This window comes from Chinchilla lanigera, unplaced genomic scaffold (assembly GCF_000276665.1).
Source record: "Chinchilla lanigera isolate Chin_1 unplaced genomic scaffold, ChiLan1.0 scaffold00023, whole genome shotgun sequence".
NCBI lineage: Eukaryota > Metazoa > Chordata > Mammalia > Rodentia > Chinchillidae > Chinchilla > Chinchilla lanigera.
The window spans coordinates 19,563,089-19,585,549 of NW_004955424.1; the positions used below are offsets into that span (position 1 = coordinate 19,563,089).

Genomic DNA, 22,461 nt, shown 5'->3' on the forward strand with positions numbered 1-22,461 from the left:
TTTCTAGCACTTTCTATGGAGGAAGGGGGTCATGAAGTCCAAGTGACTGGGACCCTCAGAAGTCCTGTGGCAGCCCCAGAGAAAGGGTTTCATAACCCACACAAATCTGGGTGGCCACGTGCTGCTTTGAGCACAGCGTGGGGACAGCGCTGCTGTGGCCTATGTCTTTTCCTTTATGAGTGTGTTAAAAATTTCCCCAGTTAGGACAAACTGGCTCAGTGCTTGCTTTTTAAAGATGACCTTGCGACACCCAGAAGGCCATCCTGGCTGGGGGAAGGGTGTTGGAGCAGAACCATACGCACGGCTGCCTTGGCTCCCCCAGGCCTGCCTGCCAAGCTCACGCTAGCTCTTCCTCCTGGGCAGCAGCCTCAGCTTCGGAAGCCGGTTCTGGGGGAGCCATTTCTCACCGAGCTCCGGAGCTGGAACACAGCGGCCCTGGCCACAGCGAAGGTCTGGGGTCCTCTCTCCACTCGAGCTAGAGGGAGCTTCCCTCAGCACTGCGGCAAGGAACCCCGGGGTACACAGTCTTGCCTAGACGATGGGGTGCTAAGGCAATCCCGGTTCCTGCCCAATATGATCCAAATCAAAGGAAATCTCGGAGAAACTGAATCAGAGCCTTGCCCAAACTAAGCCTGAGCCCTGCCATTGCCTCTTTTGACTTACATAAGCCTAAAACGTCCCTTTTACTGTTAAAGCCCAGGTTGGTTTTCCTGCTATTTTCACAAACTTACTGAAACTAAGGGTGCTAATTATGACCCCCACTTCATAAATTAGGGACAAAGCTGTTAAGTTACTTGTCCCAAACGACAGAGTTAATTTGTATAAGATCCAGGATTTGATCCCAGACAACGCGACTCAGAAGTTACCCAGATTAGTCCTAGTGTGTGCTTTGCACTGAGATCTAACACTGTGTTTTCCCAAATTTTGTAAACATCATCTGCAACTGTCCAGGCTTGTATTCCCTTATAAACACTGTAAGCATGAATGGACCAAGGCAGGTAGGAATTGATGCACATAAGAATTCTCTTCTGCTCTGTGTTTTCTTTAACAGCTGCCCACAGCTGGCGCTTCATGAAAAAGTCCCATCCTTTCTGTCCTCCCAAGCTGCCAACCCAAGTGTCTTGCATCTTTTTTCCTTTTTTCAGCACTGGGGATTGGACCCAGGGCCTCCTGTAAGTTAGGCAAGTGCTCTACCACTGAGTTACACCCCCATCCCTGTGTCTTGTAAATTAACACAGGAGCTGACTTCTCTTGGCCTCCTCGTCATAGTTTTGTTGTTATTTTTCTTAGCACGTTCCCAGGCAGTCTAGGCTACACGGTGCCTTCCATAGCTGGACCCGGCTGCTGGACCTCACCTTGCCAGGCATCGTCTTCTCAGGTAGTTCACCCACCCCCCAAAAGGTCCCACCTTCAAGGCATGGACTCAGGCAATAAATCTTTGCAAACCTTTATCTGTATGAAAAGCAAACACAAAGAAGAAAAAGATCACGATTGTGGACAACTCATTTGAAAAGTCGGAGTGAGAAAGAGAGAGGTGGAGGAGGGGCTGTACATACAGGGATGTGGTGTGCGCTGCTTGTCCCCTAGTATCCATTCCCCTTCCTGTAGTAACTGCGGGCCAGAACCACGCTTCCCTTCCCAGCCTTCCTGTGGCCAGCCATGGCTATGCTGCTCAATTCTGGCCCACTGGGATGGGAGTGGACGTCGTATGCTACGTGGAGGGGCTCGCCGTCTCCCCATCACCCTCTTCCCATTCTGCTGGCAGGAGCGTGACTTGTCACAGGCCCCGCAGACTAGGCCGCCCCCAGCCAGGGGTGGCGAGGCCAAGAAACTGCAGCAGCGCAGCCCTCGGTCCCCACGGGGCCATCCTGCCAGTGAGGCTGCGTATGCCTCGGCACTGGCTTGAGAAACAAGACAAGGTCCATCGGATCCGTAGATGGATTCAGTTTCTTGGGGTCTTTATAGAAGCCAAACCCACTTCCTAACTGATGCAGCCGGAAAGAAAGTTCTTGACTTTTATCTTTATTTTGGTTTTTAATGAGTTTTGAACCTATGCCAATGTCCATTGGAAGAAGCTGGGAGAGCAAGACAGGTTGAAAGTAGAGGGATCCGGCCTGGAGGCCACGATGAGAATCCTAAAAAAGAGGAGGAAGCACCTGTGAGCCCGGTGAAAGGCCCGGGCTTGGTGGCAGGAAGGACACTGCTCTGTGTAGATCAAGGGAAGGCGGCCGACGAGCTGTCTGCAGGGGACTTGAGGTTTGGGAGCAGTACGCTGAGGCAGTTTCTGTGTCACAGCTTCTGTTTTCAGGGAAGCTGGAGGCGAGGTCCTCTGTGGAGAGAGCTGTGGGAATGGAAAGTTGAGAGAGGTAATGTCAGGACTCAGGGTGGGAGCGTGGGCCAGACAGCTTCTCCAAGGCCGTCTGCGTCTGTGTTGCCCACGAGCCCAAGAGGGAAAAACCAGATGCTGGGCATGTGTCCCTCTGTGTCATGTCTACCCCTGATAGGACTGGAAAGGAAAAGCTTCGCTGTATGAGTTCAATCAGTCAGAATACAACGCATGAGATGTGGATGTAGCTCAGTGATAGAGCACTCGCCTAGCACGAGGGCGGCCCTGGGCTGGATCCCCACGCAGTGCAAAATATGAACACACACACACACACACACACACACACACACACACGATGTATTGGATAAGCTCAAGAGCCTTAGCCAACACACAGGACCTATCCAAATTTTCAAGTGAAAATGTGTCCATCGGGTGCAGTTTTCAAATTACGATAAGTCTATTTTGACTTTTAAAAATAGGATAGCTGATGCCCTCATAAAAAACCTACATGTGGCCGCTTCACAGCTGGTCAGACATCATGCTAAGCGCTGTACACTGCTTAACCCTCTAGCCTATGAAATAGGTGCTTTTATGCTTACTTTATAGATAAAGAAACTGAAGCCCAGGAAGAGTAAATTTCCTCAAATCATACGGCTATTAAAGGACCGAAATTTGAGCCAAGGCAGAACTGACTCTAACATCTGTGCCCTGTACCACTGCCTGGCGCCTCCTCTTAGCCCAGGACCTGTTCTAGAACGTTAAGGGGCCCTTATGGGGACAGAACTGATGGTCCAGAGCAGCTACTCAGGAAATCAGGTTGTTCGGAGCCTCCCTTCCCTCACCAATCCAATAATTGTGTTGCGCCACAATAAATCTCCTAGCTGGTCCACAACCGTGGACTTTCTTCACACTGCCCCAGTGTATGGGTACACCAAGGACATCACCCAAAGTGTAAGGTGTGTGCTGGCCTATGCAAAAACTGTCTCCAACCGCGCTGCCTTGTGGCCGCAACTGGAACAGCAGGGCAGGAGGGCACGTTGGATGGCTCCACTCTCTCAGGGTTCTTGGAAAGTTTCAAGCGACACTTCAACAGGTGGATGAGAGCTGGGTGTGGTGGTGCACGCCTGTAACCCCATTACTCTGGGATGTGGAGGCAGGAGGATCGAAGGTTCCAGCCCAGCTTGATAAACTTTGCGACTTGGTAAGACCCTATCTCCCCCGCCCCCCCCCAATAGCTGATAAAGGTAGATAGGAAATTTTTTTTCTCTTTTTGAGACAGGGTCTCTCTATGCAGTTCAGGCTGGCCTGGAGCTCACTGTAGCCCAGGCTGGTCTCGAACTCGCAACGATCCCCCTGCCTCAGCCAATCGAGTGCTGAGGGTACAGGCGTGTGCCTCCACACCCTGCTAGAATTGTTATGTAAAAATGAGAAATGTGGCTGTATTTGTCCCTCTAGGCAGCTCTCCATCACTCATACAGAGCATTGCTCCTTGGGCTGGACCCAGACACAGGACATGGACAGAAGGCGTTTCTGCATCTGAGTTGCACGAGGACTTTCAGAATTTCTCCAGCACCATTTACAGCCAGACCTTGGGCCTTGTGATCCCAGCAATGCCAAGGCGGGGGGCTCCCAGGACAGTCCCACGTGCTGTCACTAAGGACGAGCTCTAAACGCTGGCAGTAGGTCCCAGCTTTCGTTTCATTTCGGGGAATGAAATCCCGGTTAATGCAACTTGCCGGCTCGTCCCTCTGCAAGCGTGACTGGGTTTGGTGAGTGTGTGGCTTGTTGTCTTATCCCTGGCAGAGAAGGCTGTGTCTCTGTAATCAGATTAGAGAGGCCACAGGGGCTCCTCTGGCACAGGAAGAAGCTCTTTTCAGAGTGCTAATTTTATTTGTTGTGCGTTTTAGCAGATTAAGCCCGTAGGGTTGGGATTTTTAAAAATATTTCTTCTTTGGGCCAAAAGAGTATTTTAATAAAGCTAAGTTATTTGTGTAAAGCTTCTCCAAATCCCTGACTAATTAATTTCTAAGGCAGCAGAGTGTGGCTTGAGATTAGTGGCAGCCCCTCTTCCACAAGGAGCACAGGGAGAGAGCGGCGGCCTGCACGGGGCCTCCCACGGCCACCCTCGGACTACGCCGGTCCGCACATGTTTGCTTGGACATTTCACGTGAAAATCCAGATTTCATACTCTTTTTGGAGAAGTGGACACTCTGGCAGCAGTGGGGTTGGACTCTCCCAAGGCAGCTCAGAGCAGCGGCTGCCTTCCAAGGAGCACAGTTGTGTCCCGCCCTGCTAGAGCTGCCACCGTGCCTCTTGTCCTATCCTTCCCCACGGTGTCCCTGTTGGAGGCCGCTCCATACTCACATACCTGCCCAGCCCCCCTGGGGTTGTGACTTTACCACCGCTCCCCGGCTTCAGGGGTGTGGCACTCTACAGAAACTTCTCTTATGCCTGCCCTGTAGACAGCAAGATCCTGGCAGACCAGAGGCCCACCCGTGTCCTGTCCTGCTCTCTAGCTAGCATGAAACATGTGTTCTCAGTACATGTCAAAATGTAGGAATAAATGTTCCATGTGTGCCAGGTGTGCCAGGCATGGCGGTAGGCACCAAAAGGGCCAAGAGGGTGTTGAAAGTCATGATATCAAGGAGTTTATGGCACAATGTGAGACACAAACTTACTCTGTGGTGTGTGTGTGGGTGTGGGTGTGTGTGGGTGTGTGTTTGACTGACACCACAAGCAGATGTACTGCACAACAATCGAAAGGGCCCTTACCTGACCCCATGAAAACTTCTGTAGGGGGCTGGGGATATAGCTTAGAGGCACAAAGCCTGTCTGGCGAACGCAAGGTCCTGAGTTTGATTCCTGGTAGCAATCCCCACAAAAAGCCAAAAAACCCCACAAACTTCTGCAGGGCTGTGGATGTTGCTGCACTGTCTGGAAACGGCATCTTACAGCCCTCAGCCCCTTCACGGCACAACGACCCTGTCCTGTCAGCAGAACACCAGGGTGTGTAGCACTCCGAACTAAGTCCTCCCTCAGCCCCAGCACTGGTGAAGGAAGATGCCCCCCACACTTGCCCACCTGCGGGCTAACAGGGGCCCGGCTCATAAGGAGAATGGGCAAGACCATGGGGTGCCCTTGTCTCCAGACATGGGGATCACCCAGGAGGCAGCGGGGAGCCTGCTTTATACTTAGGGGTTCCCCAGGTGTTCCTGAGATTCTCCCCAACTGGGCATTTCTGCAGCTCCCAGGCCTCTCCACGTAGGTCACAGGAATCTGAAGTTCACCTGCTATTTCCTTTACGCAGAGCTTACCTCAGAGCCGTGTCACGCCGGCCATGCTGGCTGGGCTTTTGGATGTGCCCACAAGGGCTACCTTGAAGGATTTCTGCTGGTCCACAGGCAACAACAATCTCTCCTTGCTCTCGCTGGCCTTGGTGAGGACATAGACATTTTGAGCCCCTGTTCACTGTTCTGGGGAGCGTAAAATGGAGCAACCACTGTGGAAAACGGCTTGGCAACTCCTCAAAGGGATTCACAGAGAGCTGTTACACGGCCCAGTAATTCCACTCCTACATACCTGCCTGAGACGACAGGAAACCCGTGTCCACACACTGAGACGTGAATGTTCAGAGCGGTGTTGCTTACAATAGCTAAAAAGTGGAAACAAACCAAGTGTTCATCAGTAGATTACCAGATATGCGCAGTGAGGGGTATCCATGCCATAGCACACAGCAGACAGAAACAAAGTACTGACACGTGCTGCAGCATGGAGAACCTGGACATCGTAAGGGATAGAGACACACAGTGCCTTTGTGTATGTCCAGAACAGCCAACGCTACAAAGACAGAAAGTAGACCCGGGGTCGCCGGGGTGTGAAGAGAGCTGCCTGCTTGCTGTGGTCTGAATGTACGTGTCTGTCTAAAATTCTTGGGGCTGGGGATTTAGCTCAGTGGTGCAGAACCTGCCTGGCAAGTATGAAGACATGGGTTTGATTCCTGGTACCGCCCACTCAAAAAAAAAAAAAAAAACAACTAAAATTCTTATGTTGGAACCTAATATCCAGTTGGATAGTGATGAGATGTGGGGCCTTGGGGTATGTTTAAATTATAAGAGCACCTTCCTCATGAATGGTATTATGCACTTAAAAGAAATTAAAGGCCTGAGGGGCTGAGGGTTGTGACACATGCCTGTAATCCCAGCTATTCCAGAAGCTGGAACAGGAAGATTGCAAGTTTGAAGCCAATCTGGCAAATTATCAAGACTCTGTCTCAAAATAAGATAAAAAGGTCTGGAGATATAGTTTAATAGACCCTGGGTCCAATCCGCAGTACTGCAGGGTGGCAAAGAAGTTTACGGGAGTTCTCAACCCATTTCGCTTTCCCATGCGAGGCGCCATCTTGGAAGCAGAGACAAGGCTTCTTCAGACACCAGATCTGCTGGCACCTGGATCTTAGCCCTCCCAGAATTAAGTAAAGCACGTTTTTATTTATAAATTGCCTAGGCTAAGGAGTTTCGTTATAACACCAGGAATGGGCTCCGACTCTGCTGATAGGTACAGTTTCTTTGTGGGATGATGAAAATGTTCACAAATCAGGTAATAGTGATAAGCATGCAATACTGTGACCATCCGTCCCCAGAACCACTGAGCTACCTGCCCACTTTGGAGTGGTCATTTTATGTTCTGATGATTAGATCACAATTTTGAAAAATCACCTTATAAAAAGAACTGATTTGTTCTCCATCTACACTCCCCTGGAATAATTAAAATGTAACTGTCGCCTGTCACATGGAAGGCGCTGATGTGGACTGACCTTGCTGGCCGTGGTGGTACAAAGGTTAAGCTTTTACAAATCACATTCTGTGTGCTCTACAAGGGCCTCATGAAAGCAGGGCTTATTTCCATTTCCTTACCTCCGGTCACTTGCCATATTTTGATAATGCTCTAAATTACAGGACCCAGAACTGGTCTTTAATTACAGAGCACTTTAATAGGGCTTGCCGGCAAACACCATAGCATTACAGGAGCCACTAATGAAATACAGCATCACTTTATCTGTTCTCTGGTGGCAGCCTTTAAAACGCAATTAGTACCATGCCTGATATTTATTTAGGATTTTATCGCATTGATTCATTCCATCTCCAGACGAGTGTCATGCTTCCTGCTGCTTTTTACTCCTTTGCACGAGTGTGTTCTCATTTCCAGTCCACTCTCTGCTTCCCTCTCGGGCTCCAGTGAGCCAGAAGTCAGTGGCATGGGGAGCTGATTAAGAGAGGCAAACATTTTAAAGATGTGTACCCCTCCTGCCCTCTGCTCTTTCCGGGCATGGAAGAAGAGAGGAACCAGCACAAAGATTTTATTTATTTATTTTTTTTGAGATACGATGCTGCTGTGTAATTCATTCTGACTTAAACTCACTGTGTAGCCCAGACTGGGCTCAAATTTATGGTGATTCTTCTGCCTCAGCCTCCTGAGTGCTGGAATTACAAGCATGTGCCACCACACATAGCTTAATGCAAATAATCATGTCATGTCCCCAACTAAAACCCTCATGGGCATCCAACTGTCACCTCTAAGAAAACAGCCTATTATGACTGGTGTCTAGCTGTCCCCCCCAAAGCCTTATGCAGTCATAGGTGGGGCTTTTCAGAGGCGGCTGGATCTGGGATGTGTGATGCTGGGATTGAGGATGTGATGCTGGGGTTAAGGGTGTGTGTGGCCTGGATAAAATATAAGGCGTGGAAAAACGGGCAGTTGCTTGTTGTTGCTCGTTGCTTGCTGCTTGGATACTTTTGGTACTGTCTGCCATGAACTCTTTCTCCTCTGCTGTGCCACCCTGCCTGGGTGCCCACCAGTTATGGACTGAAACCTCTGCAGACTATGAACTAGATAAACCTTTCTTCCTTTAACTCTGAGTGTCGGATATCTTGTCTCAGCAAGGAGAAAAGTAGCTCAGACACACCCACGAGGGGCATGGTGGTGCATGCTTGTAACCCCAGAACTCTAGGTGGCTGAGGCAGGAGGACTGCAAATTCGAGCTCAGCCTGAGGAACTCAGCAATTTATTGAAACCCTGTCTGGGTTCAGTCCCTGGTACAAAGAAGAAGGAGGGGAGGAAAAGAGAAAAGAGCCCAACTCCTGGCTCAGACAGGAAGGTCCTGCACGTCTTCCTGGCTCCAGGCCTGTTTCTGTGTGGACCCCGTCCCACCTCGGAGGGGCAGGCATTTCTGCACAGCTTTCTTGTGCCGCAGATCACATGCTACCGCCTCTGCGAAGCCTTCCCTTGGCCTCCTCTGTCACCTGACCCATTCTCCACGCCACGCAGCTCCCCTGACTTCTGGGATCCCTTTGCAGGTGCTGCGCGGTGCCCTCCTCGGTCCCTGCTTGGCGGCCAGCAGTGTGTGGGTCGCGGAATTCAGTCCCTTCGCGCCTCGCCCACGCACGGTGCCACCCATCAATTTGCGTCTCTTAAATCTCTGCGTCTCCTGAGGACACTTTGGGTTTACTGGCTCCTAACAGGGGTGCTTCTTAACAAACAGGGACCGGTAGGTTGCGTGAGGTGCCACACCGTGCTAGGGCATTCCAGACAGCAGAACAATGCGGTCCACCGGCGGGGCTGAGGCGGGGAGCCGCATCTAGCATGGCCAGAGGCAGTGGCTCCTTCTATCAGAGCCTCCTAAGGAGGTTTCCTCTCCAGGACTGCAGGGACAGACAGGAATTTACTTTGGCCAGGCCAGAGACCGAGAGGAGACTGAGCTGCCCCTGCTCCTCCAATGGAAAGGTCCTTCACACTCAGAGGAGGCTGTGCCTGAGGCGGGCCTTTGTTCTCCCAGCAGGCAGAGGGGAGAGAGGCCCGGGCTCCCACACAGTGCCCTGTGCACGGCTCTGTCCTGGGGTCCACGCAAGCAACACCTCTAGAGACAGGAGGGCGGCCGGTGGGAGATGACAACGACGTCCTGCCGCAGTGAGCCCACGGCCACGGCCATCTCCAAGCCAGACCTTCCCAGGGACACGCCCCACCCGCGCCCTCTGATCCTTCTGCGGGCAAATGGGTCTCCTTTGTACAAAAACGCACTGAGATCACACCAGAAGATACAGTTCGCATTAAAAACAGAAAGTTTGCTATAATGATGCTGGACTTGGAAGAATGTGAAAGAGCTAACACCCCCCCCATCCTTGGCGACAGGAAGCCGTGACCAGGGAGAGGCCCCAGGCCTTGACCTGGGGAGTGGACAGCAAGAGCAGAGGCCTTCGAACATAGCACCTGGGGAGGGGGCGGGAGACAGAGGCTGTGGCCTCAGGGGAGACCCGGCGGCTGGGAGCTGGGACCAGGAGACAGGAAATGCGGCTGCAGCGCTAGTGCTTTTTGTAGAGATGCACTTGGGCCCAGAGTCCTGACACCTTGATAATCACAGCTGCTCTGTTCTCAGTGGGCAACAGGTGGGGACAGCCCGAATGTCCGTCCTGGCTGAGTGGACAGCAATGTGTTACATTTTCTAAAGAACTACAGGAGAGAACGCGGTGCCTGGAGGCCTAACTACTCAGGAGGCTGAGAAAGAAAGATGGTCGGAGTCCAGGAGTCTGAACATAGGTTGGGAAACACAGTGAGACCATGTCTCAGGGAGAGAGAGAGACAGAGACAGAGAGGGAGGGAGGGGAGGAGGAGGGAAAAAGGAACGGAAAACTCAGATGCATGCTATAACACGGACGAGTCTCGAAGATATTACAATAAACGAAATAAACCAGACGTCAAAAGACAAACAATGCGTGATTCACTTATATAAGTGACCAAGACTAGTCAGGTGCGCGGAGACAGACGCAGGATGTGGCTGAGGGGCAGGACGGAGGCTCTCGTGTGAAATGGCTCAAAAGTTCTAGAGAACACCGGTGGTGACTACGGTGGCACAACAGCGCCATAAACTGAAGGCCACTAAATCGTACAGTTAAAAAATAGTTCAAATAGTGAACTTTGTGTGTATATAAAAAGTGGATGGGCCTAGCTCACCTCTGAGGCATCGAGGGTTCAGTGAAGGCGTGACAGGCGATCGCAAAGGATGATTGTCGATAGACCGGTCTGCTGAGGTTAGGGGTGAATTTTGGGTGATGCTTTCGTTGTGATCCACCGATGATGAGGATGATGGTGACGATGGTGACTGCCCCAGGCCTCTGGAGGACACAGCTCCGAGGTAGCCATGTGGTGGGGGGCACAGACCGGTCCCCAGCAGCCCAGTAGGAGTCCTTCAGGCTCAGCGGGAGCCTTTGTCCTCTGTCCCCTTCAGGCAGGAGAAGAGATGGGCCGGGGAGTTTCCTCTGGCCAGCATCCGCAAACTGAGCTGTCCGTTCTTCAAGTGGAAAACATCTTCCGAGGCTGCCCCTCCCCGCCCGGTCCTGCCTAGCGGTGATAGAACAGCTGTCACCTGTTGGGTCTGACTCACCAGTTTATCATCTTCTCCCCCCACTCCACCCCCAAACCCTTCCGCAAACCCACCCACCCGAAAATGCCTAAGCACAGTCTCCTATTTTAAGAACTGAATTCCCGTCGGCATGGCAACTTCTGGCTGTGCCTCTTGTCAGTCGCTGCCGGGTGGAAGCGAAGCCACCTTTAATAGGGCTCCCGCCAGCTTGCTGCGCAGAGCGGGCCGGTGGGCCGGTCAGCCGGTGCGCCTGCGCCGAGCCATCTCTGTCACATCCTTGTGTATTTACTCATCGTTCAACTCTTGAAAAATGTAAAACCCGGGCTGGGTGTGGTGGCACCTGCTGTAATCCCAGATACTCAGGAAGCTGAGGCAGGGAAATCACAAGTTTGAGGCCAACCCGGGTAAGTTAGAAAGACCCAAAATTTAAACAAAGAAGAAGAAAGGAGTGGAAGTATAGCCAGTGGTTTCTTTTTTGTGGTGCTGGGATTATAGACGTGCACCACCATGCCTGGTTTAAGGTTTATTATCAAGTGCACCAAAATTAAAGTGGAGGCTATGCAATCTCACCACGTCCCAAATAAGGATTGGGGTTTATAATCCATGAGTTAGGTGTGTAGAAAGTGGTATCATCACCTCTCCTCATTCTTTGCAAGACCAGATTGTCTTCAGAAATATTGAAAGAAAAGTGTGCTTTAAATGTTCCTTTATTTTTTGTTTTCCTTGTATTGGTGGGCTGGGGATTGAACCCATGGCCTGGGGCATGCTAGGCAAGTGGTCTACTAGCGAGCTGTGTCCCCAGCCTGTGTTACAGAGAAATTGAAAGCATACCCACGGGGCTGGGGATTTAGCTCAGCGGCAAAAGCGCCTGCCTGGCAAGCGCAAGGTCGTGAGTTCGGTTCCCGGTACCGGAGAAAAACCAAAAAAACCAAAAAACCAAACAAACAAACAAACAAAAAAAGAAAGCATACCCACGAGTAAAAAGACTGATGAAATAAACCCCATGTACCTGACATGACTGCCTTATGTTTAAAGGCGTTTCTGTGGAAATTAAGGAAAAGGTTTGTACTTCCTCGGAACATGGATTGAGAGAAGGGAAACAGTACGTTTGCAAATGGGTTTAGTACAGAATCCAGGCCTCTGTCCCGCCTGAAAGTGAAGGCTGGGGTGGGAGGAGCATCTGCAGGAAAGAAAGGGAACCACCTTCGGTAGTTGCCATGGAAACCACGGGGCTGAGCCGGTTGAGTTTGCTTATGGGCCAGGCAGGTTCCTGTTAATGGACTGTGGGTCACAACTGCGGGAGAAACACACAGGTTGTTCTCGCAGGGAGACTTCAATGTCTCCGAACTTCCCTTTCTCCTCCAGTGGTGTTCAGTTTCAGAATATTTTCACTCTAAGTTTCTAGGGTTTAATTAAAAGACAGACAACTAGCCAGGTGTGGTGGCACATGCCTATAATCCCAGCACTCAGGAGGCTGAGGCAGGAGGATTGTTGCGAGTTCCAGACCAGCCTGGGCTACGAGGTGAGCTCAAACCAGCTTGAACTGCATAGTGAGACCCTGTCTCAAAAAGACCAAAAAGAAAAAAAAAAAAGACAACTTTGGTGTTTTGTTTCTCAGCTTTAAGGCTTGTTTTATTTTGTGTTGAGAAGACTCACCAGGTGTTAATTTGCATACTCACCTTGAGCAATTCTGGGATTTTATAGGAGACCACTGGAATCCTGTTTACCACAGGAAGGCCCTAAATCGCTGGAAGAAAATCCCACAGGGTTTTGAGGGGATGGATCCCCACCTCAGGATGTGGAAGATAGAACTGGTGACAAGCACTTCAGGAGACCAGGGAATCCAGCCCAAGTCAGCAGTCAGAGGGTAGGGAGTCAGGTTCCCTCTCCCCAAACGACTGACCCTAGGGTAGATGAGGCAGTTGCGCAGAAGCCCAGGGCTGCTGTACGCATCAGCTCAGTCGCTGGATGGCTTATGGAGAAGAAGCAAGACTGGCGTGGTGCCAGCCCGACTTGGCCCCACGTGCACCACACCCTGCGATGTCCTCGTCCTCAGCTTCACCTTCCTGGGTGTCTGCCACCAGCTACGGCTGTGGCGAAAAATACGAGTAACTGCATTTGCCCTGACTTTTCAGAAGACAGAGGCACGGTATGCACATAATTTATGATTGTGTGTTGTTATAGTTCCATTTTATGACTGATTATAGTCGTGGCTCCCTTACTGCACCTAATTTATAAGTTAAGCTTTATCATGGGAATGTATAAAAAGCAGCGCCAGGTGCTTTCAGTTTCACCCGGGTCCTGGAATGCATCGCCTCCCCGAAAGGGGGCGCTCTATTATTTCTGCTGTGATATTCCGGGGACGAAGACTGCGCAGGCGGAGGGCCGCCACTAGGGGGCGCGCGAGGCCTGGCTCGCGGAGCTCTGGAGTCGCTGGAGCTAGAGAACGGTAGGGTTGGCTGAATACCTTTGCGGGGTAACCTAGGCCCTCGCCTCCTCCTGGCAGTGGCGGGGTCTTGCGGCCAGCTGCTGAGCTATTCCCATGTCCTACAAAACTCAGAAGTTCCTCCAAGCAGTACCGGGCTTAGTCCCCTCGGGCCCCCAACTACCCTCAAGTCCTAGATTTCCTTCGTGCAGGCAGGCGCTCTGGGGGGGAGGGGAGGGGAGCAAGGGGTCTCAAACTTCCAGAATTGAGGAAGCCTTTATACTCTCAAACATTATTGAAGACCTCAAAACGGTTTTTGTTTATGTGGGTTGTACCTCTCAATATTTACCAGTCAAGAAATTAAAATTCAAAGCTAGGCATTGTGGTGAATGCCTGTAATCCCAGAACTCTGGGAGGCTGAGGCACGAGGATAAAAAGTTGAAGTCTAACCTGGGCAGCTTAGTGACTTAGGAAGACCCTGTCTCAAAATAAAACATAAAAAGGGCTTGGGGGAGGGCATGGTGGCACACGCCTGTAATCCTAGCACTCCAGAGGCTGAGGCAGGAGTATCTTTGCAAGTTCAAAAACAGCCTGGGCTACAAAGTGAGCTCAAGGGCAGCCTGAACTGCATAGTGAGACCCTGTCTCAAAAAAACAAAAAATTAAAAAAACAAAAAGGGCTTGGGATGCAGCTCATTATGAAAGCCCTGGGTCCAATCCCCAGTATCCATCTCAAAATGAAATGAAATGAAATAAAATAAAATAAAGCCCTGAATTTAAACATATTTACTTCTTTCAATAACAAACCCACTACATGTTAATATCACACTTTTGGTTTAGAAAAATAACTGTTTTGCCTGTCAAGGTGGCCTGTAATCCCAGCACTCAGGAGGCTGAGGCAGGAGGATCGCCAAGAGTTTGAGACCAGCCTGGGCTACACAGTGAGTTCAAGGACAGCCTAGACTACGGAGTGAGACGCTGTCTCAAAATAGAGGAGGGGGGCAGGCTATTATACTTTTCTGCCATTTTTGATTGTCTAGCTTAATAGAAGGCCGGTGGAGCCTCCTGTCTGCTCTGTACTCTGATGTGAGTTTTCTCAGAGCACTGAGCTGTGTACGTGTGTGAAAGAATGCGAGTGGAAAAGGCACACAGTGTGAAAATGGTTGTGACCTTGCACACCGCTGTCCACTTCCATACCAACACAAGTGCAAACAGCAGTCAGTGTTATTTTGGGTAAGAGGCGAAATGCTCTCTTGTGGAAGGAAGGCAGCTTTGGGTGAGGGCTGAGGGCCAGGCTGCCCCGAGGTCCTCCCACCAGCAAAGCGGCAGCCTCTGCTGCCAGTGGCCCGGGGAAACCGCAGACTGCTTGCTGCCTGGGTCTGAGGGACAGCAGCTGGCAGAATGGTGGCGAGAGGGAGCTCGGGTGGCTTCCGGTCAGGGCTTGTTTTCCTCATTCTGATGCCCTGCTGACATTGAGCCCCATTTGTGGGAGAGTAAAATCAATCCAAAGATGCCTGACATTTCCACACCCGGGCCCTCCATGGGGTCTATACAGAGCGTGCTGCTTGGAAGAAGCCGTGTGTGCGTGCGTGTGTGTGTGTGCGTGTGTGCATGCGTGTGTGTGTGTGTGTGTGTGTGTGTGTGTGTGTGATCTTTCAGAGCAACAGGTCTGGAAAGTTTCCCCCAAGGTTTCCCACCGACCTGAGCAATCACAACCATCCAAGGAACTTTGTGGGAATCCTGATTCCTGTTTCCATTTTAGATCTCTCAGGGCTGAGCCTGGCTTTTAAAATTTCCAGGGATTCTGACACCCTTAGGCTCCCCGCCCCCCATATCAATTCAACACAAGCCATTCCATTCACCTAGGACACATATTTTAAATTTCAAGCTGGGCCTGGTGGCACATGCTTGTAATCCCAGCTACTCAGAAGGCTGAGACAGGAGGATTACAAATTTGAGGTCAATCTGGGCAGCAAGACCCGCGGATGTTTGCCTAGCCTGCAGAGGTCTTGCGTTTGATGGGTTCTATTAAAAACAACTTTACACAGTACTATTAAAAACAACTTTACACAGTATCTCCCAGGCCCATCCTGAATCGCCTAGGACGGTTGGCCTGAAGGGCCAGTGCCTCTGCGTTACACTCTGTGTGTTAAGCGAGTGTAGGCCCGACTCAGAAACAACACAGCCTCAGCCTTTGTCTTTTAAACAGTCAAAACCCATCCCGAGGCCTAAATTTATGCTCCAGGGTTTTCAGGTCCCTCTGGGAAAGGTGACCGCTTCCCCCTGAGGTGGCACCGGGTTAGTCCTCTTCAGCCACCTCCACCCACTCCCTTCCCCCTGCTTGCCCGGCCCTTTTCACATAGGTACCGGCCGTGGGTTTGTGGACAGGCCCTGCCGTCCGTTCAATAGCCACGCGGAAGGGGCAGCTGGGAAAGGCAGGTTACGACCTCAGCCTCCTGCACGAGGGGCTCCGCTCCCGCCCCGCCTGCCCTGGCCTCCTGGCTTTTCTGAGGGTGTTTTCTTCCCGGTATCACGGGCGGGGCCCTGGCGCCCCTGCTCCAGCCGCACTGGCCTGCGCTCGGATTCCTCTCCCGGGACCCGGGACCCGGGATCCGGCCCCAGCTGCCCGCGGCCTGCGGTCCACCTCCTGCGCCGGGCCTTGAGCTGCGTTCCCTGCACAGGACTCGGGTCAGGAATTGCTGAAAGCCCAAGGGGAGGTGAGCGGCCCTCCCGCAGGTGCTGCCCAGGCTCGCACAGACACGCGGCGGAAGGGAACCGCATATGTCCTGCTCCCTGCCTGTGCCCTGGGCCACCGTCTTCTGTGCGGTCGGCTGCGGAGGAACCAGCAGCGGAACTGGGGCGCGTCACTCGGCCGCGGAAGACCCGGTTCTGGGAGAGGTGAGGCGGGAACACCGTGTGTGTGGATCGGGGCTGCGCTGACCGCCACAGCCTGGCGCCGGACCCCCGTGCCAGGGACACCCGGATCTCTGGGCTCGCGTGGGCCCCGCTTTCCCAGCGACCAAGAGCGGCAAGGTTGAGGCCCCTGTTCTCAGGAACGCGTTTCCATCCGCCCCAAGGGCTGCCTTGGTTGGAAAATCACCCAAAGAAGTGGTTTAACTCAAGGAAAAGAAAAAGGAAGGATCGCTTATCCAAAGGGCTTGGGACCAGAAGTACTTCCAATTTTGGATTTTGGAATATTTGCATCGATTTTCCTAGGTGCACATCCCTAACTTCTGGAGCATCCTGTCAGCCATGCCTGGAGTCCCTGCTTTTGGGGAGGCTATAGTGGACGAATCACTTGAACCCAGGGCGGCCCTGCTGTCTCTCCCATTTTACAGGGAAAGACACTGCAGCTCAGAAATTAAAGAGCTTGTCTGAACTCCAGGCCCTGTCTCCAAAAAAACAAAAACAAAAACAAAAAACCCAACAAACTCTGAGCATTTTGAATTTTAACTTTCTGATTAAGAATGCTCAATCTAGCGGGGCGTAGTAGTGCACACCTGTAATCCCTGCACTTGGAAGGCTGAGGCAGGAGGATCGCTGTGAGTTTGAGGCCAACCTGGGCTATGAAGTGAGTTCAAGGCCAGCTTGAACTGCGTAGTAAAACCTTGTCTCAAAAAAAACCCAAAAAACTCAATCTGTATTAGAGTGAGGATCTCATTCATTTTCTTTCTTTCATCAAGCATTCATGGAACATTTACCATGCAAACTCTGGGTTAAATATTAGAGATATTAGGATGAAAATAAAATAAAGGTACAAGCCTCAGGAAATGTGAGAGTGGGGGGCAGACGTTATGCTGACCGCAGGGAGAGTTTACCCTGTTCCTAGGCTCCTGTCCAGCCTGGAGAGCTGGGCTGGCAGGGCCGTGGGAATCACAGAGGACATTTTTGGGGAAAGGCATTCAGGCACAGCAGTCTCCCTCACACACAGCAGGGACATTTTCAGGTGCACAGGTCCTGTGTCCTGGGTGTCAGCATTTGCTAAGCGCAGGCTTTTCAGTTCTTGCTGTTATGCTTTCTCCGTTCAGTGGGCGGCACTGCTGTCTCTCCCATTTTACAGGGAAAGACACTGCAGCTCAGAAATTAAAGAGCTTGTCTGAACTCCAGAGGAAGACCAGGACGCGAACTTCAGCTCTGTCTGACTTCGGGGCTATTTCTGTGACAGCCAACCTGTCCCAGCTGCGAACTGAAGGACTTGCAGGAAGGAATCGGTCCACGTATTGTCAGGACCACTTCTCCGGCATCTCCGTGAGGCACTTGAAGTGCCAGGCGCCACCCGCATTGCTGGCAGCTTGGCCGTGCCAGCGGTGGTGGTGGTGGGGCCTGGGGACAGCTGTAGGGGTGGCGGTGTGGCCTCAGTAGTCACAGTGGGCAGCCAGCCACCCCTTCACTATGCGCCGGACACTGCCTGAGCATTTAGCATGAATAACTTGCTTAGAATGCACGACAACTCCCATTTTTACAGGTTAGGAAACGGAGGCTCAGACCAGTACAATAACTGTCCTAAAGCCTCATACCTGGTTCACAGGGAGCCAGGACTGGACCTCAGGGGCTTGGACCAGTGCAGGTGTAGGCGGAAGAACGGCGCATCTTTGGTTGTTCTGAGAAGGATGCAGTATTTTTAAGTGCGTGTCTCCTGATTGGTTATGAGCCCCAAGAAAGAGGAGAACGAGTGTGGGAAGTTGCAGAAATGGCGGCAGTACCCTGCCGCTGTCCCAGCATGAAGTCCATTCACCTGGCCCTGCACGGGGTCCAGCCTGTGACCTGCTCTGATCCAGAGAATGTGGCGGAAGTGAGGGTGCCCAGTCCTGAACCTGGGGCTCAAGAAGCTTCTGCTCTTCCTATCCGCGGACCCTACTGTCATCAGAAGCAGCCCAGGATGGGCCAGCTGGGTGGGGCACATGTGGCCCAGTCACCCTTTCACCCCAGCCAACCACTGGATGTGTGAGCACCGCCATCTTTACCCACGCGGACCTGTCAGCTCGCTGTGGCCACGTCAGCAGGCACCAGAGCCAGGCCGGAAGGAACGGGCGCCCAGCTGACCCGGGAGCCATGAGCAAATACGCATTGACTGAGGCCACTGAGTTGAACCCACCGGGTGGCTTGCTATGTGGCAATAGATCACTGAGCAGAAAACGCCCCCAGGAGAAGAGAGAGGTGGAGCTGCAGGAGTTCCCACCAGACTCTACAGGCAAGCACGAACCCCGCAGGCTGGAAAAAGAGGCATTCACAGGAGAACCTGCCTGGGCCCCTCAGAAACCCAGTGTCCCACCTCTGCCGCCGTCTGTCAGGTGGAGGGGTGGCCAGAGGGGAGAGATTCCAGGTAGACAGAGGGGCTGGGAGCTCACTTGAGGGTGAAGCTCCCCAGCCAGCGGGAGGCGGCTGCCTGCTGGGAGGCGCAGTGGTGCCGGAGCAGAGAGGACTTGCTCTCTCTTGAGTCTCCTGGGACCCTGGGTGCCACAGAAGAGGCCAGACACGCCAAGGGGCTACTACAGTGACCCAGGCAGGGGGCCAGAATACTGTGGGTCTGAACCCCAGCCCCTGAGAATGAGAAGCGGAAAATCTGGGGAAGAGCTTCGGGTGTACCAGGGACAAGAAGGTGAGGCCAGCTGAAAAGGAGGAGGTGGGCCGCTGGAGGCGGGGCTTGTGAAGTAACCCTGCTGTTCAGAGGACAAAGGAACGCTTAGGCAACCAACAGTGGAAATAAGATTAAACATTACTTATTAAATGTCATCATCAGCCAGGTGTGGTGGCATTGTAGCCCCAGACATAGGGGTGGCGAAGGTGGGACAATCCCCAAACCCCAAGAGTCAAAAAAAAAAAAAAAAAAAAAAATCTAGCCAGGTGTGGTAGCAGAGGTGTGTAATCCCAGCACTCAGGAGGCTGAGGCGGGAGGGCTGCTGTGAGTTCAAGGCCAGCCTGGGGTCCAAAGTGAGTTCAAGGCCAACCTGAACTACATAGCAAGACCCTGTCTCAAAACAAAAACAACAACCCCCTCAAAGTCATTGCCATACAATGCATACAGATTATGGTGTCATGTCTTTCTGATGGTGACACTGGTGATTATTTATGTATTTGCAGCAATGGGGATCAATCCCAGGACAACCACTTGCCACCACTGAGCTATACCCTGAGCCCTACACCTACTATTTTTCTTTCCTTACTATTTTTGACACCTCGTTTCACCACGTTGCCCAGGCTGGTCTCAAACTCCTGGGCTCAAGGGGTCCTCCTTCCTTAACACATGCCACCATACGTGGTACCCACAGTGCTGAGTTTTTGGCGTGGCCTGCCATCCACCCTTGCTTCAAAGGCTGCCCTTAAATGTCCCTCCTCGAGGCATTTGAATTTTAAAAGGAACAAAAGCTTACGGGTGAACTGGTAGGCTTTCACGCATTGGAAACGGGACGAGGCCTTTTCTTTCGTGCTGGCCCCTTCCCCGGGCTCGCGGCACGTCCCAGGATTTGGTGTTGGGCAACCTTCATCCCCTTCCCTCCGGCTGTCCGCCTGTTTCTCGGCCCGGGAGCGGGCGGGGTGGGGGCGCTGGCTCTGGACTTGGAGTGGGGGAGGCGGGAACGGCTCGCTGGGGCCCGACGGCCGCCAGAGGGCGCTGCGCCGCCGCCTGGGCGAGTGGCCCGGCCAGGGCAGTTTTGTGTTGTTGAAATGCCAGCATTTGCTGTTAACTGCTTTTAAAAATATGTTTCTAATTTGCCTGGTATCTCTTGTACGTGAACAACTTGGGGTGGGGTGGGGTGGGGAACGGATGCTTAACTTCAGCGGCAGGATGGGCCCGAGGGGGTTTTGACCCCAGGGGCCTCGGGAAGCGCTCGGAGGGGCGCGTGCGGGCAGCTCCCCCGGGGTGGGGCCCTGCGCCCGCCCGCGGCTGCGGCTGGGGCGAGGGTGGCGGCCACCCGTAGGAGTCACGGGGGAGGCGACCTGAGGATCCCGAGCGCGGGCGCGCTCCGGGCTGCGGTCCTCCGGGGGCTGTGTCGTTGGCGGCGGCGAGGTTCTGGTTTTGCAGATCAGAAAAAGAACTCTGTCGCTGCTGGGGAGAGGGCTCCGCCACTCTCCTCCAGCTGGAAGCCGCCTCGCGTTGGAGCCTCCTGGGATTGGCAGAGTTAAAAATCCTTTAACCCAGGATGCCTTGGGTCTTTTGTTCAGCCCTGACAATGGAGTTGGGTGGAGGGGGCTGGGAGGCAAGTAGCTGGGTCCGGGATGGATCCGCGGGTGGGGGTCTGGAGAAGCCTGAGCTCAGTCACTAAGTGGATGAAAGCAAATTAGTCCCCGGCGAGTGTGCGCCCCTCCGTGCGTGCGTGCGTGCGTGCGTGTGTGTGTGTGTGTGTGTGTGTGAGCTCCACTGTTCTGGGCACCAGCTCGTTAACACATAATGTAGGAGTGCCTGCTGTGCGCTCAGCAAGTTCTTAATTATCTAGGGAGACCTCCCAAAACTGGGAACTCGATATTGGCCCCTGAAAGGTTGGGTGATGCGTTTTTCTTGCATCCGAAATCCCAGGGGACCACTCTCTGGCTCCCTGGGGCCCCCAGACTCTTCCAGATGTCTTTGTCTTCTGAAATCCCGAGCTCTCGTGGGACAGCACTTAGTTAAGGACGCAGAAATGCGTGTCCTTCGACCATATTAATCACCCTGAAACCTTGGCTTTGACCCTAGTCCTCGGCAGCACCTGCTAACTCAGACGAGTCGGAATGACCAGGTTCTAGCGCTCACATGGGGAACTGCCCCACCCTGTCCCGTGAATGATCTCCTGTACCTCGCAGGCCCTACCATGTATCTTGAGGTCTTCAGCTTCCCATCTCCTGTCCTGAACTCGGTGCCCTGGGACCCTCCCGCTGGGTTCACGGTCTCCAGTTCTAGCACCAGTCAGTCAGGCTGGTGGACTGAAAGCACACCCCGTGCAAGGCGTATCCCACACTCGGGGATACATCGGAGGCCAGGGCAAATCCCTACAGGCTTTGATTTATTTATTTTTGTGGTTGCTGGGGGTGGAACCCAGGGCCTTGCACGTGTTCGGAAAGTGCTCTACCCCTGAGCCACACGCTCAGCTCGGGAGTTTTGCTGGACGTAACAGAGCAGATCCAAAGTCAAACAGTGTCATGTGCTGGTAAGTACCCTCAGAGGCTCACTAGACTAACGTGACCGCCGGGAAGGTGCTGACGAGTGCTGCTTTATTTAGCCAGAGGAGGAGGTGACATCTGAGACCTTATGGGCAGAAAGAAGCAGACATGTGAAGATCTGAGGACAAGTGCTCCAAGCAGAAAAATATGAGGGCGAAAACCCTGAGGCGGGAACATGCTTGTTACATTCAAGAGATGCCGCTGAGACCAACGTGACCGGACCAATGTGAACAAGGAAAACAGTGGCGCTATGGGGGTGTAGCGGGACTGCAGGATCTGTGTGCTTAGGGACCAAGGTGAGGAGTGAAGAGATTATTATCCTTTAGAAAGATTCCTCTAGCTATTGTTCAGAGCAGGGGCTAGAAGCTGAGGAAAACAGTTAAGATGCTGTTTTAGAAATCCTGGCAAGAGATGATAAAAAAAAAAAACAGCCACCCAGGGTGTGGCTAAGAAGAGGGTGAGACATAATACTGGTTTCTGGACCAGTTTTGAAGTGATGTAGATGAAACTTTGAACATCTGACCTGTGAGAAGAGAGACTAGAGGACAGCACCTATATTTTTAAGCTGACTAGGTGGATAGGTGCCCATGCCAGGGGCAGGAGGTAGACCAGTTGTTCTGTCAGCACCATGCTAAGACCTATTGGACATCAGCAGTTGTGTGTAGGCAGTTCGGTGTCTACAGTTCAGGGCAAATCACCTTCATAAGTCAATTTGAGAACCAGTGTGTAGATGGTATTCAAAGGAGTGGGCCTGGATGATTTCACTTAGGGAGAGAATGAAGATAGAAAGTAGCAGAGGGATGAGGCTAAAATCAATCCAACTTTTAGAGATCTGGCAGAGGAAAAATCACCAGAGAAAGCCAGAGCAAAGAAAGTATTTGGAGGAGGATGCATAGGTATGCAAATGCTGGGTAACAAACAGCCCCACAAAACTCTCAATGGGATAACAGTCAATATTTTATGTGAACATCTGTGGGTCAGCTGAGGGTCAGTTAGTGAGGCTGACCTTGGCTGGGCAGCTCCAAACTGCAGCTGGATCTGAGTCTGCTCTCTGAACATGTCCTACTGTCCTCACACCAGCAGCCCAGCTGGGGCACACTTTCTTCCCATGGCGATGAAAAGCAGGGACAGGCAGACTGAAACACAGAATGCCTCCTGAAACCTA

The 22,461-nt window shown here is 52.4% G+C and overlaps 1 protein-coding gene across 1 annotated transcript; it reads right to left on the reverse strand.

The window, feature by feature from the left end:
* Positions 1-1,951: 1,951 nt before the first annotated feature.
* On the reverse strand, positions 1,952-14,617 carry LOC102028105. The gene is made up of 4 exons (XM_005385814.1): positions 14,479-14,617; positions 13,034-13,178; positions 10,331-10,717; positions 1,952-2,135 (listed from the first exon to the last, which is right to left on the reverse strand). The coding sequence occupies exons 1-4, from the start codon at positions 14,615-14,617 to the stop codon at positions 2,051-2,053; spliced, it is 756 nt and encodes a 251-aa protein (XP_005385871.1). The 3' UTR covers positions 1,952-2,050.
* Between the last annotated feature and the right edge of the window lie 7,844 nt (positions 14,618-22,461).

Excerpts from the sequence above, each read along its gene's own strand:
- LOC102028105 (XM_005385814.1), bottom strand. The coding sequence starts at position 14,617 with ATGAGGAAAACAAGCCCTGACCGGAAGCCACCCGAGCTCCCTCTCGCC. Across the intron at positions 13,179-14,478 it reads CAGAGGCTGCCGCTTTGCTG|CTCCAGCGACTCCAGAGCTC; the intron begins GTGGGAGGACCT and ends ACCGTTCTCTAG. Across the intron at positions 10,718-13,033 it reads CGATGCATTCCAGGACCCGG|GCAGGACCGGGCGGGGAGGG; the intron begins GTGAAACTGAAA and ends TATCACCGCTAG.